Source organism: Cynocephalus volans, chromosome 3 (genome assembly GCF_027409185.1).
Source record: "Cynocephalus volans isolate mCynVol1 chromosome 3, mCynVol1.pri, whole genome shotgun sequence".
Taxonomy (NCBI): Eukaryota; Metazoa; Chordata; class Mammalia; order Dermoptera; family Cynocephalidae; genus Cynocephalus; species Cynocephalus volans.
The window spans coordinates 161,322,390-161,350,051 of NC_084462.1; the positions used below are offsets into that span (position 1 = coordinate 161,322,390).

Consider the following 27,662-nt stretch of genomic DNA (forward strand, 5'->3'; position numbering starts at 1 on the left):
CAAAGTCCATCTGGTGGTGGCAACAGTGACCCAGGGGTCTCACATTGCAAGACAGTGGAAGCAGAGAGAGAGAAAGACGGACTCTCCTCTTCTTTTAAAGCCATCAGAACCATGCCCAGACCACCATTTTTAATCCATTCACTACTGCACCATCCTACAATCTAATCACCTCTTCAAGACTCCACCTTCCAATTATCATAATCGGATTTCCTATCCTCTTAACAGTCACAGTGGGGGCTAAGTTTCTAATACCTAACACGTGGGGGATACAATTCAAGCTTCAGTGAGTTGTGGGGGCACATAATTCAATCCAAACTTTCTTCAAACTATTCCAGAAAATAGAGACAGGGGCCATTCTCCCAAGCTCACTCTGTGAGGTAAGCATCACCTCGATGCCAAAACCAGACAAAGACACAACAAAAAAAGAAAACCACAGGAAAATAACTCTGATGAACACAGATGCAAAAATCCCCAACAAAATATTAGCAGTCAGAATACAGCAACACATCAAAAAATTTGCACACCATGATCAAGTGAGATTCATCCCAGGGATGCAAGGGTGAGTCAACATAAGAAAGTCAATAAATGTGATCCACCACACTGACAACAGCAAGGACAAACCTCATATGATCATCTCTATAGACACAGAAAAGGCATTTGACAAAATTCAATATCCCTTCATGATAAAGTCTCTCAGTAAATTAGGTATAGAAGGAAAGTATTTCAAGACAATAAAAGCCATATATGACAAACCCACCACCAATATTATCCTGAATTGGGATAAGCTGAAAGCTTTTCCCAATACAAGGATGACCATTCTCACCACTCTTATTTAACACAGAAGTATTAGACATGAAATAGGAGTGGGTACAGACTTCATGAATGTAAGGCACTTGTCAAATATCTTGTCAGGGCAACAGGAGCATAGTTAGGGAAAGGACTGCCTCTTCAATAAATGGTGCTGGGGAAACTGGACATCCATATGTAGAAGAATGAAACTAGACCTGTACTTCTTGCCATATATCAAAATCTTTGTGATTTTATGAATAAGACCCCAAAAGCACAGGCAACAAAAGAAAAAAATAAACTAATGGGATTATATCAAACTAAAAAGCTTCCGCACAGCAACAGAAACAGTTAACACAGTGAAAAGACACCCCACAGAGTGGGAGAAAATATTTGCAAAGTATGCATTTGACAAGGAATTAATACCCAGAATATACAAGGAACTCAAACAACTTAACATTAAAAAATCAAATAACCTGATTAATAAATGGGCAAAGGAGCTGAATAGGCAACTCTCAAGGGAAGACATACAAATGGCCAACAGATACATGAAAAAATGTTCAACATCACTAAGCATCAGGGAAATGAAAAACAAAAACACATTGAGATATCATCTAACCCCAGTTAGACTGGCCATTATCAAAAAGACAGATTAACAAATGCTGGTGAGGATTTAGAGAAAGGGGAACCTTCCTATTTTGTTGGTGGGACTGTAAATTAGTGCAGTCATTATGGAAAACAGTATGGAGGTTCCTCAAACAACTACAGATAGAACTGCCATACAATCCAGCAATCCCACAGGTGGGCATATACTCAACGGAATGGAAATCATCATGTCAAAGGGATACCTGCACTCCCATGTTTATTGCAGTTCTATTTACAATAGCTAAGAGTTGGAACCAACCTATATTTCCATCAGTGATGACTAGATAAGGAAAACGTAGTATTTATACACAACAGAATACTATTCTGCCATAAAAAGGAATGAAATTCTGACATTCACAGCAACATGGATAATCTTAGAGAAAATTATGTTAAGTGAAATAAGCCGGGCGCAGAAGGAGAAATACTGCATGTCCTCAATCATAAGTGGGAGCTAAAAAAAAAGAAAGAAAGAAAGATACAACAATCACAATAATTTGTTGAACTATCGAAAGGAGAGAACAGAACTGACACCACTAGAGGTTGGAAAGGGGGAGGGGTGGTTAATAAGAAATTGGTAAAGGGCCACAAAAAATCTATTACATTGTATAATGATAAATATAGTAATTATTCTGATTTGAAGGTCACATATTACACACAGGTATTGATATTCAGTGCTGTACCCCACAGATACGTACAATCAATTATGTTTCAATTAAAAATAAATTTTTAAAAAATGACATCAAATGTAAATGGCCTACACAAACCAAATAAGAGTCAGAGATTGTCAGATTGAAAGCAAGATCCAACTCTAAGCTATTTATCAGAAATGCACTTTAAATAGAAAGACCCAAAGAGGTTAAAGTAGAAGTATGGAAAAAGCATACCATGGTAACACTAATCAAAAGAAAATTTGATTGTCTCTGTCAATAACAACACACAAAAAAAGATTACATAGCAAGATATTAAAAGATTAATCACAAGGTACAAAGAAAGTTATTTAATAATGATGAAGGGATGAATAAAATAAAAGTTCTAAACATTTATGCACATAAGAACAGAACTTCAAAATACATAAGCAAAAACTGACAGAAATGTGATGGGGAAAAAAATTTTCCCGGTTATGGTAAAATATTTCAGTACCCATATCTCAATCATTGATGTAACAAGTAGACAATAAAATCAGCAAAAGAAAGACTTTAGCAACACCATCAACAACTACATCTAATGACATTTGTAGAACACACCATTCAACAACAACTGAAATGCACAGTTTTTCGAGTGCACACTAACCATTTACCAAGGTAGACCATATTCTGAATCATAAAGAGTTTCACAAAACTTAAAAGTTTTCAAGTCATACAACTATGTTCTTTCTCTATAATGGAGATATTGTAAAAATTAATAACAGAACAATATCTGGTAAATCCCAAGATATTTGGATGCTAAATAACACATTTCAAAATAAACCATGAATTAAGAAATCAAAAAGAAAAATTAAAAAGTATTTTCAACTGAATGAAAATAAAATTACAAGATAGCAAAACCTGTGGCAGAGATGACTTAGTCTTGAGCCTGGCAGATTTGATCTTCTCTCCTTTCAGACCAGAGGACTCTGCTGCAAACATGCTCTGCCAGATCCCTTCTTGGGCCAAGAAGCATCCAAGCTTGATTCTCCTCTTCATATTTATTGGAGCTGGAAGTACTGGAGCAATACTTATGTCTTGTGTCTGGCATTGTTCAATCCAGATGTCAGTTGGGACAGAAAGAATAACCCAGAACCCTGGAACAAACTGGGTCCTAATGATCAATACAAGTTCTATTCAGTGAATGTGGTTTACAGCAAACCAAAGAAAGAAGGTGCAGACCTCTAAATGAAATGTTCGGCTGTACAGCTGCTCAGAATGAAGGTCTTCCAGAAGCCTTGTGCACAATTTTCCATATAACCAGGAAATAGGTCTCCTCTAAATGCATCAAATCAAGTTGATGTACATTGTTGGGAGATTTCACTGATTAATAAATATCTGAAACTTGAAAAAAAGATACCAAAACTTCTGAGATGTCTCTCAAGTAGTACTTATAGTAAAGTCTCTAGCACTTTATATTATAAAAGGAAAAAGATCCCATATCAGAAGAAGGGCAAATTATACCCAAAGTAGGCAAGGAAAAGAAATAATAAAGATCACAGTAAGTATCAATGAAATAGAACATGGAAAAAATAAGTCTGTAAAACAAAAATTTGCTTCTTCGAGAATACTAATAAGATTGATAAACCTTCAGATATAATAGGGAAAAAAGAGAGAGGAAACAAATGACCAATATCAGGTATGAGAGAGTTTACATTAGAACAAATCATATCTACATAAATGGATAAGAGAATATTAGGAACAACTTTATGCCAATAAATCCAACAATTTAGATGAAATGGACAAATTCATTGTAAGACACAAACTGCCATAGCTTCCTCAAGAAGAATTATACAACCTTAATAACCCTATATCTGTTTTTAGAAATTGAATTTGTAGTTAAAAAGTTCCAACAAGGAAAACTCAAGGTCCAGACAGCTTTACTGGTGAATTCTAACAAATAATTTTAAAAGAAATAATACCAATTCTACACAAACCTTTTAGAAATGTAGAGGAGGGAATATTTTCCAACCCATTCTGTGATAGAATTAATTACCCTAATACCAAAACTAGACAAAGAAATTACAGAAAAGATTATAACAGACCACTATCCCTTCCGAACATCTGTGCAAAATTTCTAAATGAAAACTTAGCAAATCTAATCCTAGAATATATTAAAAATATGTTAAATACATCATGATCAAGTGGGGTTTATCTCTGAAATGCAAGGTGAGTTTAACATTCAAAAATCGATCACTGTGTTCCACCACATTAACAAACTACCATGGAACCACCATCACAATCAAGATTTAGAACAGTTTCATCACTCAGAAAGTTCTCTGGTGTCCGCTTGTAATACACCCTCTCCTCTGAATCCCGGTCCTTTGCAACTGTTGAGCTGTTTCCTGTCCCTATTGTTTTGCCTTTTTGAGAATGTCATATACATGAATTTCTTTATATGATAATTACATATAAATACATAATCTTTTGAGTTTGGCTTCTTTCACTTAGCATTATGTATTTAAGATCTGTGCATGCTGTATCAGCAGTTCATCTTTACCGTAGAACAGTATTCCATTGTGTGGATATATGAGTACTTGTTTATGCATTAACGAGTTGAGGGACATTTGCATTATTTCCAGCTTTTGATGATTTTAAATAAAGTTTCTATAAACATTGGAATGCCCATATTTTAAGTGTACAGTTCAATTAATTTTGACAAAGGTATACATCCACTTAACCTCCAGTCTAATTAAGATATAGAACCCCTCTATTCCCTCCTGTCTTTTTCTAGTCAATTTCCCTTCATCTTTATTCTGATTTCCATCATCACAGCTTTTTTCCCCTGTCCTAAAAGTTCATGTAAAAGGAATCACGCACTACGTAAGGATTTGATATTCCTTTTATCTCAAGAGGAATTAGTAAGTTATTGAAGACTTTTAAGAAGGAAATTGGCACAATCTGATTTGTCCTGTATTTCTTCTGATCTTCTGGGGAGAACAAGGCTTAAATTTTCTGGACAGACTAGAATTTCCAGGCTACATGGTGTAATGTTGAATATACTAATTATCCTGATTTAAGTATCACATATTGCACACAGGTATGTATATTCAATGCTGTATCCCCCGGATATGTACAATCAATTACGTTTCAATTAAAAAAAATTCCAGGCCGGCTTCAAACCCGCATCGCAAGGTAGATTCACAGACACTTTCAGGGCACCAGGAACTGTTTCTACCGTTCACGTTCTGCACAGCAGATGGCGCCAGAGCCCAGTGAGGCGGCCTCAGCCACGCGGCTCCTGGAGGCGATTTCAGCGTCCGGGTGAGCGCTGAAGTTGGGGAGCAGCTAGGACCCGCCAGGGGTGTCGCGTGCCGGCTTCGACCGCACCTCGGGCTGGCAAGGGCTGCATGCCCGGCCCGACTCTCAGCAGAGGCAACTTGGGCTGGGAGGAGTTAAACTCCGCAGGACCCTGGTGCGCCCCGGGACAGACCACTCCGCGGGGACCTTCCCCGGACAGACTGCGCGCGGGTGGGACCCGGGCAGGCAGCGTTTTCAGAAGGCTCCCGACGGGGAGAGGTGGATTTGGGGGGTTAGAGATGAAGAAAGGAGAGGACCTCTCCATTAGGCTTTGGCGAGTACAAATGAAAGGAACTGGTGGGGAAGGGTGGAGAGCAGAGGGGACAGCCGGGACCGGTGTTAGGCGTCAGGGAACAGACGGAGCGGGTGCGTGGCTCGGGCCAAGGGAAGCGAAGCAAGAAGCTTGCTTGGGTGGAGAGTTGCCTCGGGAAGTGGAGCACTCGAGAGCCTCCTCTTCTCCCTCTCCAGCCCCCTCTGCGCTGCTGAGGTCACAGCCCCTTCGAGCCTTCCCTGCTCCTCCCCTCCGCTCCTGGCTCCTTCACCCTGGGGAAGCGCAGGGCTGAGGAGGAGGAGGGAGCGGAGGGGCAAGGAATAGCCCTGGGGCCCCGTGGAAAATGAGGCCGGCGCCTCTGCTGCAGCTGGTGCTGCTGCTCGCCCTGCCCAAGAACCTGGGGGGAAAGGGGTGTCCATCTCCACCCTGCGAGTGCCATCAGGAGGACGACTTCAAAGTCACCTGCAAGGATATCCACCGCATCCCCAGCCTACCGCCCAGTACGCAGACTCTGTGAGTACCTGGGAGAGGAGAGGGTAGGACCCAGAGCCGGGGACACCTGGAAAGTTGGACGGAAGTGCACAGAAGCAGCTGGGGAACACGCAAAGTGTGGTGTGCGTGTGTGCATGTGTGTGTGTGCGCGCGTGTGTGTGTGTGCGCGCGTGTGTGCCTGTGTGTGTGTGCATGCGTGTGTGTGTGCGCGCGTGCGTATGTGCTTGTGTGTGCATGCGTGTGTGTGCGTGCGTGTGTGTCTGCGCGCGCGCGCTGAAGCAATGAGTACAAAATCGCCCACACTTTAGAAGGAATCATTGCTGACACCTTCGTTATTCATAACACAAGAAAAGGTAACGAAACAAGGTGACCGTGAGTGGTATTCTTTCTCAAGAGCTGCTATTCTGCTCTTTGCCTCCTCCCAGCCCTAGGTGAAACTTAGTTTCACTTCAGATATTAATAAGGTTAACAGCAACTCAAGAACTGACCTTTTTGATTTTATCTTGGTTAATAAAAGAAAATGCGAAAAAAGATTTCTCCTTTTAGGCTTTCTAGAGGAGAAATTGTCTTAGCAGTTGTACTGATTCATGAAATAGTGGACAAAAATTTAATCAGGGGCCCTTTTCAAAATGTTCCCTTCACACAATGTGTATATTTACCTAATTGTGAACTGCCCACCAACATAGTGCATCCAGAAGCCTCCTTTGTGATAGGCACAGTAGAGGTATAAAGAAGTGAAAAACACATTTTTGAGCATGGTCCTGTTGACGCCACATCCAGGGTTGATTCCTGTACCAGCCAGCTGCCAAAAAAAGAAAAGAAAGGAAAAGTTCATTTTTTATCTGCATGTTAGGTATTACCAAATTAATAACGTCATGTTAAATACTATTACATACACACACACAAATATATTTCTTAACAGATATTTAAATCAATAATCATTGAAAGGGTAAGTGTAGACAAGACCAAAGGGAAAAGGCTTTTTTGACTGATTAATAATAGAATAGAAAGAAAGCATAGTAAAAAATAAAAATAAAAAATTAGGCTGGTTAAGTCTAGTTAAGTTAAGAAAGTGCCTATTATTAAAGAGAATGTAGATAAGTGTGAAAAGCCATGATGAAGTTGTTCTGCAGGATTTTCTCAAGAATTTAGACACTGGGACACATTCAACAGTAGGTGGTGATGAACATTTCAGCACAGGTATGTATTTCTGTGCTCTGAGACGCCCTCGTTTCTTATCTCACCTGATTTTTAGTGCAGTAACCTCGAGATAGTGCATTAGTCTCCATGTTGCCATCACAGAATAAAATATGTTCCGATCATCCTCTTGATTAAACTTCCACATTGGCCCCTGTGGCCTCCAGAATAAAATTCTTTTGTACAACCTACAAGATCCCTCAAGACCTAGCCCAGTCTTTCAAGCCTCACTGCTCCTGATTTCTCTGACTTTCTACTCTTACTGAACAGAACTTCTGACACTTCCCCCAAAGTTCTCTGCTCTCACAGCTGCACTTGCCTTCCCTGCCACACTCTGTCCCCTCTGCCTAAAGCCCTTTCCCCTCTCTTCTGGCTAATGTCTACTCCGAGATCCAGATTCAGGGCTCAATTCCTTCAGGAAGCCTCTCCTGACCCCTGACCCCCAGGCTGGGTAACCTACCCTCCTTCCCAACTTTCTGTGCGTGAAACTGGCCCTATCCTTGACATAACTCTGTGCTTTCCTGTAACTTGTTATTTACTTGTGTGCCGACCCAAGCAGGATATGAGCTCCTCTAACACAGGGACCCTGTCATTCAACCCTGAATTCCTCAACCCAGCACAGGGCCTGGAACTACTTAGATGCTCACAAAAAGCTTAAGTGAGTGAATGAACAATTATCTGCAATAGCAGCAAAGTGATTTTCAGATCTTTTGGGGGCAGTAGAACTCTTTTGTCAAAGGAAAGGTTATGGAGACGTCAAATACGTAAAGCTAACAATTATATTGTGCTTATAAGTACAGGGTCCTGTTCTCAGTACTTTACACAAACTTTACCGTTGAATAACCACAAAATCCAATGTAGTAAGTGATTTTATTATTCTCATTTTATATATGAACACATTGAGACACAATATAATGAAGCAATTTTTTGCTCAATGTCACACAGCTTGTAAGTGGTCAGGACTTGAAATATCACGTGGTCAGCTATAGACCCTGCACCCTCAAACGACTGTTCTCAGATAGAAAGTAGGTCTCACCCTGCCAGCTTTTCCATAGGTCACAGGCTTTGGAGAAAGAAGTCTGAAAACCAGTGATGTCCAATAAAGTACAGATGACCTCTGGGGCTATTGGTCAGAGAAGCATGCAAGAACTCAGAAAATAGGAGGTTAGAGGGAAAGGAAAAAAGGACGGAGGGAGGAAAAAAGGGGTGGGGGGGGAAGTGTATCTAAGTTACAGAAGACATTCCCTGCTGAAACAAACCAGATCTTTGTCACTAAAAAGCTGTTCTGGCTGCTAACTTCTTTTCTGAATCTACTTAAATTATACAGGATCTGTGGCCAAGGCATGTTCTCTCACAAGGTCATATTATTCACAGTGTACCTCTTTTTAAAATTTTGAAGAGCTCTCACTGGCTTAAAATGTAAGGGCTTTTGCTCTTTGCTCTTGCGAGTTGTTTACGTAATTTCTGCAACCTTCATCAAGATGCTGTATAACCACTGCCAAACCATTTTGCAAATTATTTTGGTGCTGAGAACAATTCCTCCTCAGCTCTATCTTCTACCCATGTCTTATGGTGCTAAAAGGTAAACTGACCTCCTCTTTCCACACTACCCAGACACCTGTCCCGTGGTCTTATGGGTGGGTGGGAGATGGTTACACTGTGGCTTTCACAGAAGAAGTGGTTCTCCAGAGGAGCATGATACGCTCACATTATAACAGTGATTTGAACTGGGTGGGAGGTGAGGGAGAACCGATATCCCTACCTCCCCACCGTGGAACATTCTAGAATCTTTGATAAGCAGGCAGTCTGAAAAAAATGACTCTCTCCAATTGAGAATTACTAATGTAGGGGAATTTAAATGAAGTAAGAAAATAAAATTTAAATGTTGGCATATAATTGTACATCATACTACCTCAAAACCAAGGATAGGAAAGTTGCCTCTGTTGCCTGCACACATGAGAGGACCATCTGGTCAATGAAGGAGGAGCTGGATAGAGTTTGGCAGCACTTTTGGATTTGTGTGGCTTCTTCCTCATGAAAGTGCTCACAAACCTTGCCTTGTGCTTTGAACCTTCTTGCTTGCAGTTTTATGATGGCAACAATTGCTACCTCTGCCTCCTCCAACCTCTGCCACTATCTTGGTCTTGGCTTCAGCAGAGTAAACCATCTGTCCACCACACACACTCAAGTGCCTTCAGAAGTGTTTCTGAAGCGGTTGTAGCTGCTGTTGTTTTCAGGTTCACCTTCTAGTCATTTACATTCCGCTCTGTGGCTATAAAGGGATGGACTATTCCAGTGTTTTCTAAACTGTACACATCATTCATTGTCTTTGGGATTTTTGCCCTGCGTTTCATCTGTGTTATTATTTATTCAGCATTTTTAAGTTGACTTTCTTCTTTAACTGAAACAAATTTAGGAATGCTTATATCATGACTATAAACGGAAAATTATCATGACTTGCTATAAATAAGAAGTAACTAGAAAACCAAACACGGCAAAAACAAAAATGTAATTAAATTCTAGCAAGGGTCTGTGAATGCTCTGAGCCTAAGGCTGCCTTCTCTTTGTTAAAAAGGAAGAATAGTAAGTGTTGAGAAGTAGTAAAGAGATATCATGTCCTTGGTAATATCGAAATGATTGGAAGATGATGGGAAAAGGAATTACGTTCTCACTATGTAATTCAATAATATTTAATGCCATGTGGAATTACCCCACGTAAAAGAACCTCATGTAACTCCAACTCATCCCTGTTCTACACTTCGGGAAATGTGGATTTATTCCATATTTCAGAATGGTTTTAGTCATAGTCAGTGATCAGAACCTGAATAACAATTGATTTCCAACCTGAAGAGAAGCCCTCTCTTCAGCCCCCACGTGCTGTCCAAACCCAGCCCAGTACTTAGTGTTTTATACGGGCGGCTTCGTTTCATGCTTCCGGGCTCTGAGATTCATTCTCTTTTATTTTCTCTTTCTCCCTCTTCTCTCTTTCTCTCTACATTTATTTTTAAAATATATAAAGCATATATATATACTTAAATAAGTCAAGGCTCTTGATGGTAAGTAACAGAAAATCCACTGTCTAGTTTAAGGAGGAAAGAAATATTTTAAAAGAAAAAGATGTGATTTTCAGAATTATTGTAAACCCAGGTTTTACAAAAGGCTAGGGCCCAGGGTAAGCAGGGAGTTGGAGCCACAGCCATCATTTGTTTAGGACTATTTCACTGGCAATACCATAAACACAGCCAAGAGACATCTGCAGTCCTGTAGCTGCCAGGCTGTGAGCTGCCATCAATAATTTCTCAACTGTCCCTGCCTCTGTGAATCACCAGCCAGAGAGTGATATCCTCTATGGGAGCATCTGATTGGCTGGCACACATTACCTGCCATACCCTAGCTGCTGGAGGTAGGCAGAAGGAGTAGGTCCGCCTCTTCCACTTTTGGTGTCTGGAGTGGGAGACCCACCCAATGGGGAATTCTCCACCACAGAGAGGCCACGTGCTCTCAACACTGCTCCTCACTTCCTTCATTCTGCACGTGTTTTTAAAGCACTGGGAATATCACAGACATGGTGTGAAGCTCTGGATTTGATGGAAAATGCTACCAACATGTCCCTGTCCTCAGGGATCTCACAGTCTTGTGTGGAAGCTGAACGTGAATCAGATAATGACATAAACACATAACTATAATTGTGTAAGTGTGCTGAGAGTGTTCTTGGTGGGGAGGGGGGGTCTTACTTAAACTGGGGTTCAGGGAAGGTTTTAAGCTACATCCTGAAGAACCAATAAGAGTTAGGTGTAAGGAGTTGCAGGGGTGAGGAGGGTAGAGATTGGGAAAGTGATATTCTAAGAACTTCAAAGAATCCTGACCTGAAAACTGAAGGGGTTTGATTTATTCACTTGGGATGGAGATATTAATGGGCATTAAAATTTGTTACTGCTTTCTTCATAACATAATACAGGTCAAGGTGAATTTTGATGTCCTTGGGGACAGCTTTTGTGCACAAAAAACACTTATTGGGGTAACTGATTTTGAAAATTACTATCTGACTCATTAAAGTAATAAATGTAAAACCTAGTTCTTCCTTGAGTTTTCCATATATTTATTACTACATTTGTAAATCAAATTAATTGTTGCCATTACGTTAAGGAATATTTTATCATTCAGTAATACTTTAATAAATTACTTAATATATAATTTAATAAAAAATAGTATAAGTGAGTAAAAATTTAATTTATTTTCTTTTATAGTACATGAATGTTTGGAAAAACTTGGAAAATTCTAGAGAATCTATCAAATTAAACTTTATGAGTACTGGGAATTCTAAGTTCTTAGACATCCCTATGCTATTGGGCAGCAGAGAAGAGTGGTTAAGAACACACTCTCTGGAGTGAGACCATCTGAATAGCCTTGCTGCACTATCTCCTAGGTATGCTTTTGGAAATATCATGTGACATTGCCTAATTTCTCTGGGCCTCAGTTTCTTCATCTATAAAATAAGAATAATAATAGTATCCACCTTATCAAATTTCTGGGAAGTATGAATGAGTTAACACTGCTGAAGGATAGTTTTCAAAGACAGGTAAAATCATTACTCTTATACTGCTATACATTGAACACATGGTTGAAGATTTTATTTAACTCATTGAGGAGTATATATCGGTTTTCTAAGGCTGCCATACAAAGTACAACAGGCTGGATAGCTTAAGACAACAAATTTATTCTCTCACAGTCCTGGAAGTTAGAAGTTGGAAATGAAGCTGTTGGCAGGGCCATGCTTCATCTGAAGGCTCTTCCAAATAGAAAAGAATTTTCCCTTGGCTTTTCCTAGCTTCTGGTGGCTGCAGCAATCCTTGGCATTCCTTGGCTTATAGCTGCATTACTCTGGGTCATTGGATTTAAGGCCTACCCTAATTCAGTATGATCTCAACTAATTATATCTATAAAGATTTATTTCCAAATAAGACCACATTCTGTGATTCCAGGTAGACATGAATTTTGGGGGACATTATTCAACCCACTCTAATGAGGAAACTGGTAAGATATCACAACCAGTTTAAAGAAGAATCCACAAAATAGACATATTTATAGATCCGGAATACTGAAGTAAATGTATAAATGATGGGAAACTAGCTTCTTCCATAGTGGGGGAGGAAAGTTCATTAAAGCTCTTCACTACAGGGCAGAATTTGCTCATCTATAGACAAAATTACTTTGCATTGCTACAGATATAGAATCTACAAAACTGTAAAATAGTTCCCATAGAATCAAACTAGGAAACATGGAAGGGTGTGCTCAAGTCAAGGCATAATTTTCTATTGAATACAAATTTTCCCCATAATACATCCAAAATGCTTAGAATACTTACTGGCTCATGGTGAGTTCTATGCAAGTTAACCTAGTAAAACCTCAAATTTCCTTTTGAACTTAAATCACTGGACAAAATAAATTAGTTAATTATGCTCTTTAAATTGGAATAGTAAGGTCAATATATTAGATATCCCAATAAGCCACCTTCTCTTAAATAATATGAATACTTGGAATGCCAAACATATATTGATAATACTTAGACTCAACACAAATCTATTTATCTATGATCCTGATTTAGATTCTCATTTCTATTCTTAATTCTAAATTTTCTTAACCCCCACTGTAACTGTTGAGGATGGAAAATCCTATTGTGGTAATTGAAAGGTGGGGCCTTGAAGAGGTGATTAGGTTGTAGGACCATGTCATAGCGAATGGATTAGTAATGGTGGTCAGAGGCATGGTTCTGAGGGCTTTCAAAGGAGAACATGTCAGAATCTTTCTCTCTCTGCTCCACCATTTTCTGCCATGTGAGACCCCTGGGTCACTGTCACCACCACCAAGGCCTTCACCAAATGTGTTCCCTGGACTTTGGACTTCCCAGCCTCCAAAACCATAAGGAGTAAATTTCATCTTCTTACAAATCATCCAGTTCCAGGTATTTTGTTATAAGCAACAGAAATGGATTAACACACCAAGCTAAAACATGTTTATTGGTTAAACAAATTGGTCTTCTCCCCTAATGAACTCCAGATTCTTTATGGAACTGTCCACTGGCTTGCTAGGTACCTTATAGTTAAGGTGGCCCTACTTAAATCGAACCTCCCCTTATACCTGTAGGAGAGAAAAGATTATCTTTTCTTTACCTATCACAAGGTTCATGGCCAAAACCCCTATAACAAAGAAAAAAAAAAAACAGATTAACAAGAGAAATGCATAATGAATTTATTTAATAAGTTTGTTAATAAGTTTTACATGACATGAGAGACTTCAGAAATGGAGACATAAAGAAACAGGGAAAACTGTATTTTTATGGATAGTCATGCAGAAGTATGACTGGAGGACAAAAGGGTGTAATCTAATGGTAATAAATGGGGGAATTTAGCAAGGCCTGCGTATTTGTCTGTTTCTGTTGCTTATGACAGAATACCTGAAACTGGGTAATTTATAAAAAAGCAAAATTTATTTCTTACAGTTTGGAGGCTGGGAAGCCCAAGGTCCAGGGAACACATTTGGTGAGGGCCTTGTTGGTGGGTGGTGACTCTCTGCAATGAACAGGGTGTCACATGATGAGAATAGCCTGAGCAAGAGGGCTAACCTTCTCACTCCCTCTCCTTCTAAATCCATAAGAACCACACCCATGATAACTCATTACTTAATAAATGGATTAATACATTCATGAGAGCACAGTCCTCATGATCCAGTCACCTCTCAAAAGCCCCACCCTTCAAATACTATAATAGGATTTCCCACCCTCTTAACACTGTTACAGTGGAGATCTAGTTTTCAATACATGAACTTTGGGGGGGCACATTTGAGCCGCAGCAGCCAGTTTGTTCAGATTCTTCTCTGTGTCCTTTGTCTTTCTTCCTTTTCACTTTGTATAGGGAGGAACTTCTGGAGTGAAGGTCTTATTACCTACTTTAGAGGAAGGTCAGAGAATTCTTTTGTGGCCTGCTTCAGGGGAGAAGAGCAGAAGAAGGTCAGAGAGACCTTCCTGCTCCCTCTGTTTTCTCCAATGCCAGGGTGCCATATTTTGGGATACCATGTCCTTAACGCCATCATACCTATCATCTAGGTATAATTAACAGCATCTCTTTCACTCTCAAAGGAGTCCCAATTCTGAGGATAAATTACTAATAGATCTCACTAATAGACCATGAATTCCAGAGCCCTATGGGACATGCTGGGACATGCCGAGCCTTGTTTCTTGTCACCATAGCCGTAAGTCTATAACTTAAAAAGAGGGTTGGTTTCTTGGGACCACCTCAAAATCTGCAGCCCCCCACATACAGGGTAGTGACCTTCCTTCTCTGCTTCAGTTGAATTTTGCATTTCTTTGGGTCTCTTGAGATACCTAAATGTCTTCCCTTCTGTTTTATTGTAGGAGCCTCTTAACTGGTCTCCTGTGTCTATGGCCCTCGACAATATATTCTTCACTCAGCAAACAGAGAGATCTTTTAAAATGTAGTTCAAGGCATGTCCCTCCTCTACTCAGAATCTTCCTACTTACCTCAAAATAAAAACCAAAGTCCTTAAAGTGGCCTAAAGGCCTGACATGATCTAGATCTTCTCTATGTTTCTGATTCTTTTTTTTTTTTTTTCTCTCACTGAGTAATTCAGCTTTCCTTTCATCCTCTTTGCCAGCTTTTCACATTAAGTTCTTCCCTCTGCCTGGACCATTACTTTCCCAAGTATCCCCATGACTAATCCCTTCACCTCCTTCAAGTCTTTGTTCAATTGTTACCTTTTCAATAAGGCTTTCCTAATCACTGTCTTTAAAGTTGAACACTCCTGCTTTAAAAAAAAAATTATTTCAGAGCAGTTGGCACCTAATATGCTACATATTTGCTTATTTTTATGTTTCCTATTTCTGTATTTCCCCATAAGAACAAAAAGCAAGTCTTTTGTTTTGGTTTTGTTGTTACTGTTATCTGTTTTGTTCAGTTATCTATCACAAGTGCCCCAAACGAGCTTGGTATATAATAGGTAGTCTATAAATATTTGTTTAACAGAAGAATGACTGAATGCTTGAATGAATGGCCCTGGAGACACTTTAATATCATTTTATTGGGTCCTTTCATGATTCTTTTTCAGAGTCCTTAAGTTTTATTGCCCTGATAGGACAGATGAAATTCTGCCTTTGTGCTGCATTGTGACATATGTATGACATATTTTTCTAGGTTATCTGGGACACTAGTTTTTTATATACTGAGATGACATCTGATGGGGTTCTCACTGCTTGTCTGGCCCTATGCTGACTTTACTAAAACCATGTTAAAGACTTTGAACAGATACCTCCAAGAAATATTAACTTCACCGGTGCTTTCTAAACTTTCCAAATGCAGTACTCCTAAGCAAGAGGAAAGAAGAGGCACCCAGGATATCTGGGACACCCAGAAGCAATGCAGAGCAAGCAGGACATTTCTTTGAAACCTCTGGTTTTATTTTAATTTAACTTCCAAAAAATTACTAAGAATTTTTTCATTCTTTTCCATTACATAGCTGTTTTTCATGTGGCTTCATATTTTCCTTCACTTTCATGGTACTGTAACTCTGTATTTGAATATCCCAGTCACTTCACCCAAAAAAGGTGACTTGAATGCCCAGAATGGCAGGCATTGCAGGAGGCCAGTAAAAAAGTAGTTTGGGAGGCAGTATTGTGTGTGCTTGAGGGTGCCGCCTCAACCATCAGACCAGCCAACACCATCAGTCATGACCTCAGAGGCCTGGATCCAGACTGTCTTGTTATTTTCATCTGTGTGAACAAACCCTAGCTGTCCTGGGGTTTAAGTCTACTTTTTGTTCATATCACCTCTGATAAGATAGTAAGCATAGAAAACTAATTTCTAATGCTCAAAATTTATTGCTAAATAAATTAATTTTATCTGAACTGATCAATTTATCAAAATAGATGTTTTTTTCTGTTCAGAGCTGAGAAGTTGTTAACTTGAATTGATCTAACTATTTGATTATTTTAATGTTTCCTGGTTGCACAAAGTATGTTTGTTACCCATCTGATTGAGGTTTATTAACCGGAGGTTCATGGGCTTCCTGGGAGTTTGTGGTTATGCTCTTGGAATTTATGATTATGTGAAAATTTATATTTCTGAGAGAGTCTATAACATTCCTTACATTTTCAACAGTGTCCTTGACACCCCCCACTCCCCCCACCCCCAAAGTTAAGAAATTCTGCTTTGGAATAATTTGGCATTTTCGTGTGGCTATAAGTGTACATTTGGTATTCATTATGACTCAATCTTTTTATTTTATTACAAAGAGCACTAAAACAAAAAATGTTTAAAAACTACCCGACCTTCAAATGTGATGGTTTTTCTTCTGAATTATGATGATTACTTTCTTTATGCCACACACTTATCCTACCCCTTGAATGGGCTCCTCACATAGAAGTACACTAAATGTGGCCATTTTTCAAGTCTATAGCTTAAAAATAGATTTTACAAGTGTCTGATGCCTCCTATCTCACATTAAATTTTTCACACTGTTTCCATTTTTACTAAAGTTGGTCACTATACTTAATTACTCTTTTCCTTTCATTTACTGCAATTAAAAAGTAGCAGATTAATATTTTAAGTATGGGTAAAATGGTCCTATTCATTCAAAATTATAGATTGGATTTTCAAGTGTTCCATTTAAATGTCAGACTCTACTTTGCTTCATTTTTGTACAAATCCTTAAGAACATTTAGAGTGTTCTGGAAATTTTCAAAACAAATTTCTTAAAATTACAAAGTAGGCATTTGTGATTTTTAAGACACCTAATAAATATTGTTCTCTTACATGGGTGGCATGTGTATATATGCCCTGGATTTTTCTGGTACAGTCCTGTTGAAAATATTTTACCATCAGAATATTCCAGAAGTTCAAATATTTCCTCATCATCTTAAACTAAACTTCCCACATCGCCTTTGCACCTGGCAAAAGCTCCCTGTGTCCAAATTTTTCTTTCAGAAAACATGATCTCTGTGAAGCTTTTGGCTTCATGTGTATTTTGCAGGCATTAGCTTAATTTTACCCATGGCCGAGTGTTATCATTATTACTCAACTCCAGAGAGAGTATTGAAATTGTCTCCTCTTATTGCCAGGTACTGTCATTTTATATTTTGTTATTTCAATCTTTTTGCGAGCTGGGAAACTAGAAGCCTAGCTTTGGAGAAAGGCTCTGAACACGAGAATAAATAGGATCTAAAGACAGACATAAATGAGGGACTGTCCAATAAGAAAGTCTTTAGTGGGCTTTATGGCTGCAGTATTTCCATCTTAACATTCTTTTCGGTTATTTCTGGGTTTATGAACATGGTCCAAAGATTTGAGATGACCAGAAATCCTTCCTCTAGATGAGTAGCACTTTATTGTAGTGAGTTTTTCTTCCTTCCTTCCTTTGTTTTTTCAAAAAATATTTATTGATCACTGTCTGAGGATAGACCAAGAGCAGATTGTCCACCTAACTGGAAAGGTATCTCAAGGCCAAACAATGAAATAGGCCATTCCATCCAGTAAAGCAAAGATCTTTATCACAGGCTAACTTCTTTACACAGTAATGGGTCAGGCAGACAGCAGCCCTAAGGCACATGCCATACTTCTCTCTGCGCCATCTCAAGACTGAGCTCAGGTGTATATAGGCAGTTTGTAAACAAGCCAAACATAACTAGCTCCAAACGTTGAAGCAGGTTGCCAAGCTGATTTATTGCCACACTGGTACTTAATCTTTCCTTCTTTACAGTTAGCAAGTTGTGCCTATCTATGGTTCTAACTACTTTTCCCCTACTTACTGCACAAGTTATGGGCAAAGCTCTCACAAAGACATGACAAACAGGGCTTAAGATGGAGTCGGTTATGCTCACAGTCTCACAGCCACCTATCATATGCGAGTGCTATTCTAGGCACTGGCGATATATAATACATGGCTTTATTGATCTGACATTCTAGCAGGGGGAAATAACCACACTAATAATAATAATAATAATAATAATAAATTAAAACACAAAGAATGTCAGACAGTGAAAAGTATAGTGGAGAAATAGCAAGGAAGGGAGAGGGAGAAGGAATACTGGAAGTTGCATTTTAAATGGTCTAACAGGGTGTCTTAGTTTAAGCTGCATAACAGAATACCAGAGACTGAGTGGCTTAAAAAACAAACATTTATGTCTTTCAGTTCTAGAGACTGGAAGTCCAAGATCAAGGTGGCAGGAGGGCTGGTGAGGGCCCACTTCCTGGTTTGCAAATGGCTGTCTTCTGGTTATACATTCACATGGAAGAGAGCAAAGGTCTCTCTCTCATAATTCTTATTATAAGGGCACTAATTCTATCATGAGGGCTCCACCTTCATGACCTAATTACCTCCCAAAGTCCCCACCTCCTAATACTATTACACTAGGGGTTAGGATTTTAACATATGAATTTGAGGGGTTTGGAGGGGACACAACCATTCAGTCCATAACAGAAGGCCTCGCTGAGAAAGTGACATTTGAATAAAGACCTGAAAGAGCTAAAAATAATAATAATAATAAAAAAATAAGTCAGGCTGATATGGGGAAGAAGATTCTGAATAAATGCTAAGATCCAGAGGCAGGAGTGACAAAGGAGGAACACATATAGTACTATATGTTTAAGAAGTATCAAGGAGAGAAATGTGGCTGAAGCAGAGAGGATAGTAGAAAATAAGGTCAGAGCAGTTATGGGGGACAGATTATGTTATACTATGTAGATCATCATAAGGGCATTTAAATATATATATACACCTTATTTTCTGAATGAGATAAGAAGCTATTAAAAATTTTGACCCTCCTCCAAAAAAAAGAGCAAGATCTGACTTAAATTTTACTAGAATTATCCTGGCTACTATGTTTGTTAATCAGGTGAGAGATGATGATGGCTTGAACCAGCTAAATATCAGGAAAGGTGGTGAGAAATGGTTGAATCTTTGGTTTATTTTGAAGATAAGTCCAACTGGATTTTCTAACAGAAGGTGTGGAGTCTGAGTGAAAGAGAGGAGTCAGTGATGTCTTAGCCTGGGATCTTCTGAAGGCAGAGCCTGTGTGAGAATTCTTACTGGGGAGTGTGATTACAGGGAGCAGAAAGGTGCGATGGGGAAGAGAAGCAGGGAGGGGAGAGAGCTTGCTGCTGCTAGAAACAAATGGCTGCTGGATCCTGACCACCTGAGAATTCAGATGATATGCATCTCAGGACTGTCGCTGTAGGAGGGAAGAAAGGGAAACATGTATTCATCAGTCTTGTCCCCTGTGGATCAGGATGTTAACTCTACCAGCCTTCCAGGTTTCTTGTGCATAGGCAATGAGAGAATTCCTAGGTATTAACAGAAAAGCCCTAGGGTGGAAGGTGAGAGGTGCATGGTGCAGCATCAGGTTGCACCTGTGTGAAGCTAGTCAGAACTCACACAGAACTGGTGGCTGCAGTGTGGCTAGTGCTGTGGATTGGATGTCCCTCCAAAGCTCACTGGGACCTAATCCCCACTGTGACAGTATTAAGAGGGTGGGACATCCTACTATGGTAACTGAAAGGTGGGACCTTGAAGAGGTGATTAGATTGTGAGGACCATGAACTAGTAAATGGATTAATCCATTGATGGTTTAATGGTGGTCATGGGAATGGTTCTGATGGCTTTAAAAGGAGAGCTCATGAGGAGTACTCTCTCTCTTGTTTCTGCCATTTTTACTATGTGATACCCTGCATCTTCGTGGTGAATCACCACCCACTGAGAACAAGGCCCTTACCAGATGTGTTCCCTGGACTTTGGACTTCCCAGTCTCTAAAACCGTAGCCAATAAATTTTGTTGCTTACAAAGTACCCAGCTTGAGGTATTTCTGTTAAAAGCAACAGAAACAAGCTAATACAGGTAGCATAAGAGACAGGTAGGGCTGGGAAGATCAAAAGTGATATATAATAGGTGTCCAGTGTAGTTCAGCCTTTGCACGACTTGGATCTGCTTAAGTTTTGCATTATATCTGGCTCCCATCCTAAAATGTAGGGCCTCCCATTTTGTAAGAATGAGATGCCCTTACTTTTTTCCTGTGAACAAAAGAGATACAAGAACAACCTGCCCCAAAGCGCCCTTTAAGTTGCAGTCTTTGCAAAGACAGTGCAAGAGGATTTGTGAAATAAACTGAAGTCTCCTCTGTTGCAGCTGATCCCAAAGCTGTAATTGGTAGTCATCCTCTATCTTGGACTCCAATTCTACATTTCTCTCACCCTTGGCCAGCACTTTGACTGATTGAGGTGATCACCTGATGGAAGGACCCAGACTTCAACTCTAAGGGTTCTGACCCTTAGTGGCCCTGCCCTTGTCAGCTATAGTTGTTATATTTTCCCTTCACCACTATCACTGGGTACAGAAGAACCAAGAGATGCTCCAGTGAAATCCCTAAGTTCTAGATGTATTCCTCACTCCTGCTAATGTATAGGAGCTGCCTTAGCTTCTCACGGTAAAGAGGGTCTAATATTTCTGTAGTAGAAAACTTCTTTTATTTGCCTATATGTCTACTGACATGAGGAATTCAAGTTACCAGGTGGTCAATATAGTGTCAGGCCCCCTGTATTTTACTTGGCAAAGGTAATCTTTCTACCAGGAACTAGGACCTTTAACTGGCAGGCATAGAGATAGGAAGCTCAAATTCTAAAATTAAGTCACTGGAGTGATAGTGAAAAGGGCCAATACTGCCAACACACCTAGGTGCTCAGACCCATGTAATTCTAGCTGTCTGGAACACAATAACGTATATTGGCTATTGGTTCAGTGTGGATACTTCCTTAGGGCAGATGCCCACTCCTGCAGGTCTTTGTCCCCAAGTTGGCACGTTATCTGAGCCTTTAATGGGTATTCTACCATTCTATTGCAGTCTGCTTCTGCATGATGGGGCACATGGTAAGATTAGTGGATATAGTGACCATGTGCCCTTTGTTGCACCTTCTCTGCCATGAAATGTGTTCCTTGGTTGAGGCAATGTTGGGCTGGATTTTTACTGGTAGATCAGGTATTCTATAAGCCCTTGAACAGTAGTGCTGGTGGAGGCATTGAATTCAGAGAAGGCAGACCTAAATCCAATGTAATGACTATTCTTAAAATGTTTTACTATTTCCTATAGGGTGGGAAGGACCCAATGTAATCAAGGTGCCATCAAATAGCTGGCTATTCCCTTTGAGGAAATTTGCTTTATTATGGGTATAGCATCTGTCTCAACTGTGGCAGGCTGGGCATTAAAAAAGGCAGTATCTTGATTGGCCTTGATGAAAAGGAGCCCATGCTGTTGTGCTTGTGCTTGTCTTCTATCCCTGTCACCATGGCCACTTCAAACACTGCACAAGCACTGGTTGACATCCATAGAATGAGTGACCCTGTCTGCCTGGTTGTTGAGAGTCACCAACAGCCAGAGTAACCAGTTGATACTCTCTGATGAGCATTAAAATGAGACACAAAGATCCATACAATGTGTTCCCAAAGGTCCTTCCATATGCCTCTTCCCCAAACTTCCTTATTCCCTATTTTTTTATATTATTCCTTCTAGGCCAGTGACCAAAGAGCCAATACTCCTCAGTATTCTATGTATATCCTTACCTCAGTCCCTTCTCCCTTTATACAAAGTTAGTGATTACTTGTAATGCTCACAGATCTATCCACTGGGAGAACTTCCTTTTGCCACTACTCTTTAGGGCCACTCTTGAGTGGGGCTGTAATGCAGCACTAGTTCATTTTATGGCTAGCATTAACTTACTGCACCAATCTGTAAAGCAGGCATGAACCTTTGACCTCCATCAAAGTCATACAGTGCCCCCCATGAAGCAATCTGGGGAGAGGGTACAACAGAGATGAGTGAAGTGGGAGTCCAGTCTACCTGTTCATGGAATTTACCTTCACCTTCTAAGACTTGCTTGATCCAGAATATAAAAACTTCCATCATAAAATCAATTGCTGCTGTGCTTGCCTTATTTTATGACCCAGTGGAACAAACAATACTCAGTTCATAATGGGCAGCTGCAGTCACAGAATCAGTTTGTGTCCCCGAAGAGGGCTCAGTCTTTACTAGGGAGGAGTAGCATGCCAGGAGCTATTTTTCAAATAAAGAGTATTTCTGTTTTTCAGAAGATAGAGCCTTGCTCCAAAACCTTAGGAGCCTGAGCTTTAACTGTCTTATTGGGACTTGCCAGGGAATTCTCAGAATATTCTTATTCAGAATGGATATCTCTAATACTATCACATCTGGATCATGTGGCCTACATGCAGGACAGCTGACATTTCAGCCTGAAACTGTTAAAGACTCTTGTTCCAGATTCCACCCGAAACTGGCAGCCTTCTGAGTTACCTGTTAAATGGGCAAATGGGTTGGAGCATATTTCCAAGTGTGATATATACTGTCTCCAAAAGTCAATAGCCTAGCAAATACTGTACTTCTTTTAAGAGGCAAGAAGGGCAAGATCCAACAATTTGTCCTTTACCTTAGAAGAGATATTCTAAAATGCCCAGACTAAACACATCACCAATGGAAGAGGTCCCTGAATCTTTGTGGGATTTATCTTCCACTTCCTGGCACTCAAGTTTTTTACTAGGATATCTAGGCTTCTTTCTAATTCTTGCCCACCAAGTCTAATAAGCATGTCATCAGGTATTAGACCAGTGCAATGATGTGTGTGATGCTGACTATCGACGTTCCTGCAGATTCTTTTAAGAAATAGAGCTGGCAAGATTTGCACTGACAAGTGTGTATTACTATTCTTCCTATGTAAAGGTTTACTACTTTTAATCATCTCTATTGATAGGGATCAAGAAGAGAACTCATTCACTAGATCAGTAATCACATATATAGTACTAGAAGCTGTGCTGAAATGTTCCAGTAAAGATCTATCTGGCACAGCAGCTATGATAGAACCTACCTGTTGGTTAAGTTTACTGCAGTTCATTGTCATTGACTATAATCCATTTGTTTTGGTTTTTTGTTTTGTTTTTGTTTCTTGCAGGGGGCAGAAAGGTAAATTAAATTAGGATATGAGGGGTCATCATTCTGCATACTTTAAGTCTTTGAAGTTGGCACTAATATCTGAAATTTATCCTGGGATGTAGTACAATCAGTCTCAGCTCAAACCTTGTGTCCAATTGTCCTCATGAAGTCTGAGGCTTCTCTTTACCATTTGACAGTGACTTTGGCGAATGGCCACAGGTCTCTTTTGGGAAAGATCAGGGAAACATTTACCATATATGATTGTGGTGGAATTGTAGATACTACCTTAGGGGGTATCCAGCCGCCCTATCAATCAGTAGATTCTTGGTTTCTGACATATAATTTTTTTTTTAAATGTGCATCTTAAATTGATGAAATACGGTAACTCTTGATATAGTTCAAACACAATAATAGAGTAAAGAATTTGCCATAACACTAATTTTTAGGCTTAAGTTAATACCTTAATGCCAGATAAATGAAGTATAAACTGTAATTGCAAAACATCTAGTTCTTCAGTGTTTAGATTCCTGAAAATTGTCATAATCTTTATCTATTATAAACTATTAATCCAAGTTACTTTTATTACATTTTAACAGTTTTAGCTGTAACACGAATTAAGTAGATTTTTTGTACTACCTTGAAAAAGCCTATCATTGTTATGCTTTCTTTTGTTCAATTATGTATTATGTGCTATCTCTGCGCCCAGATCCCTGCATGTGTTTTTACATATAATATCTCACTTAGTATTCAAAATGGTTCTGTCAGGTACATGTTTGATTATAAATTAGATGAGGAACCTGAGACCCAGAAATGTCACCTTTTTTGTCTTTAATGACACAGCCAGTAAGTGAAAGAGTCAGAATTCAATCTCAGATCTCCTAATTCTAAATCCAATGCTCTCTATACTATTTCATAACTGTCTTCCTAAATCTGGTCTATTTTCTCTCTCTCCCTCCTTTTTTCCCTCTCTCCCTCTGTCAATTGATGTGAAATTCACACAACATAAAATTAACCATTTTTCAAGTGTACTATTCAGTGGCGTTTAGTACATTCAAAATATTGTACAGCCATCATCTCTGTCTAGCTCCAAAATATTTTCATCATCTCAAAAGGAGATCCCATACCCAATTAAGCAGCCATTTTCCATTCTCCACTCTTTCCAGTTTCTGGCAACCACAAATCTGCTTTCTGTCTCTATGGTTTTACCTATTCCAGACATTTTATATAAATGGAGTCATATAATATATTACCTTTTGTATCTGGTTTCTTTCGCTTAGCTTAATATTCTCAAGTTTCATCCACACTGTAGGGATAGAAAGAGTATGGGCAATCAGAAAAGTGGCCCCATGGGAAAACAGGCCAAGCTAAAGCTTGCAAAACTTTCCAGATACTATCATTTCTAACACACCAGTGTAGAGAGCGCCCCACTTCATGTCTAAATACGCCTTAGATATAAAAATATGGACACTGACAATGTCCATACTTACTCTCAGCAGCTTAGAGCTACAAAACTTCTTTCCCATGTCATAAGGTTTTAAGAGTGCTCGTCCTGTGAAGGAGAGTGTTTCTAACCAGTTGGCTGAGGAAAACCATGCATTTATGTCTTCTGGATCTCATGGGAATCTTAGGAAACATTTCTGGAAAGAAATGACTTAATAGCAATGCATGAGCCATTATTCATAACTTTTTTATGCATCAACACTCATGCAAGAGACTTTTCTCTGCTATAGGGAAGCTGAAGAACAACTCAAACAATATTTCATTTCTATTGATGTTTCTTATAATAGTATTGGCTTCTATACCATATTTTATGTCTCCATTAAAAAAAAAAATACTTAACCATTATGCCAAGAAGGAACATTTGCTAAGAACTGAAAAATATTTAAATGACAGGAGTATATTATTCTTCCCCGTACATTTGCCAAATCTTACCTCTCAGCTATTTCTCCCCAACCTGCTTTGGACTTGGTAACAGAAGACGTGATCAAATTCTAATCACCCGCCTCTCCCTCTGTGGGAGACTCTATTTGCTCCACTTACAGGAACAAACTGGTAAGATCTGTAAGATCTGCTATACCCACATCATCGAGTGGTTATGAGGATCTTATGAGTGAGTGTTGGCAGTGTGTATGTGAATACCTGGTAAACCAGAATATGCCTCGATCACAGGTTAGCTATTATCACTAACACAGTAGTAGTTCTGAGAGCCCATGAGATCTGGCCTGATTTCACCCTTAGCGTGGGTATTATGTCAATTTCTAGAGGGCAAGCTTCCATGCAAGGACCATTCAGCAGCTGTTGGACATCAGGGTTGTGCAGCTTAATTAAGAAGAGCAAACAATTGTCCACTTTGCAAAAGTGACATTTTAAAGATCTAAAAGAGTTCATATCTTCCAGAGGTATTCATCCTGAGGGAGTTGCCATTAATAGGGTAAAGTGACTGAAATTCTAATTGAGGGGGTCTCTGTCACAATAAGGCCCATAAATCTGTAAGAAGGATTTATCTGTTCTGTGTCAGAGTTTGGTTGAAAAGCCTGTTAGTATTTCCAAACTCTCCAGATGCCCATATTTAATGCTTGGCTGGCCTTCTTATGCAGCATAACCAAACTGCCATTTCACAACCATCTCAATCCCTGGAATCTAAAACAACAAAGCCAGAAGCCCTGAAATGTGCTCTATGAAGCATGAAAGAACCCATTAAGGCTCTTATTCAGTTCTGTGTGATGGTAGAAGGTCTAATGTACTTATGAAGGATTCCTTTTACTTGCAAGAACGTTGGCACTTTATGGAGAGTATGTATCTCGTGACCAAAAAAACATGGCGGCTTGAACAGGCTATGTTTGTTTTTTTTCTTTTTTCTTTATATTGTATGCAGTATCTTCATTATCAACAGCAGTGAAATAGGGACAGAAAATACCTTGTATAAAGCCATTTCAGTTAAATTCATGGTGAAGAGCAGAGGACAGAAATTTCCCACCTAATAGGGAAATGATTGTATGACTGTGTGAAAGGACTATTGATATAGTAACAGTGGTAAGTAGAAATGGAGATTGTAAGTCAAGAGACCTTCAATATATCATAAACATTTTAGCAAGGCACTTAATCATTTTGTGTCTTATCTTTTGTATCTGTTAAATGAAAACCATAGGATGGCTCTGTCCTCTTTCAGGACAGTTGGGAAGACCAAGGAAGTCATTGTTCAAGTGTACAGGAGCTCTTCATTGTTCAGGGACAATCTTTCTCATGCAGCAGAGTGAAAATATGGGACGTTATGATTTATTACATATTTTGGGGAACACAGATTTATCATATGGAGATTTTGAGAGAATTAGACTATAAAGTCAAACAAAGCAACAAAAAAGTAAATATTTAATTTAAGAGCATTGACACCCATCCTTTCCTCTTCTTGTAATGACTATTTTTTTACCTGCATCCATGTTTTCTTGGTCATCTCAGCCCGCTTTGACTTTTTTCCTCTTTCTCCTTCTCTCCCAGATCCTTTCCACTGCTATCTAAACACACTCAAGAGTTTTTCCTCTAAAAAAATTCTTCTTCCATGGTTCTCACATCTGAGTCCATCTGCCAGCCTACTTCCCTGCCTCCGTTCTTCCCTTCACAGCTATGTTCATAAAGAGTCTTCTTAAGTTGTTCTCTTGATGTTTTTACTTACCATTCACCCTTTAGTTTAGTACAGTCTGGCTTTTGCCCCTATTACGCAATTGTAAAAGCTCTTTCCAAAGTCACTGACAACCTTTGTTGCAGAATCCAGTAGACATTTTTAGATCTTTTCCTGAGTTGAATCGTTGGTAGCTGTATTAGTCTGTTTCTGTTGCTTATAACACAATACCTGAAACTGGGGAATTTATGAAGAAATGAAACTTACTTTTACAGTTTTCGAGGCTGGGGCATCAAAGGTCCAGGGAGCATATCTGGTGAGAGCCTTCTTCTGAGTGGCAACTCTCTACAAGGTCCTGTGGTGTCCAGGGTGTCACACGGCAAGAATGGTCTGAGCAAGAGTGTGTTAGTCTTCTCATAAAGCCATCAGAATCATGCCCATTACTACCCATTAAACCATCTATGGATTAATCCATTCATGGAGGACAGTCCTCACAATCTAATTACCTCTCAAATGCCCCATCTTTCAAATACCATAATTGGATTTCCCACCCACTTAACACTGTTACAATGGAGATCTAGTTTCCAATACATGAACTTTTGGGGAGCACAACCACAGCAGTAGCTTTAGTCACTGCTGGTTGCTTCTTTGGCTTCCTCCACATCACACTCCTTGAT

At 39.5% G+C, this 27,662-nt stretch overlaps 1 protein-coding gene and 1 pseudogene across 2 annotated transcripts in view; both read left to right on the plus strand.

Annotated features, from left to right (window-relative positions):
• Window positions 1-3,054: 3,054 nt before the first annotated feature.
• LOC134372785 (cytochrome c oxidase subunit NDUFA4-like) lies at window positions 3,055-3,302 on the plus strand (annotated as a pseudogene).
• A 2,714-nt stretch (window positions 3,303-6,016) lies between these two features.
• Window positions 6,017-27,662, plus strand: part of TSHR (thyroid stimulating hormone receptor) — a 145,000-nt gene continuing 123,354 nt past the window's right edge. Inside the window, exon 1 of one of the 2 annotated variants that reach the window (XM_063090566.1) lies at window positions 6,017-6,198. In XM_063090566.1, the coding sequence (XP_062946636.1) occupies window positions 6,029-6,198 (170 nt within the window). In that variant the 5' untranslated portion in view covers window positions 6,017-6,028. The remainder of the gene's footprint in view (window positions 6,199-27,662) is intronic. The other variant, XM_063090567.1, reaches the window with a different exon arrangement.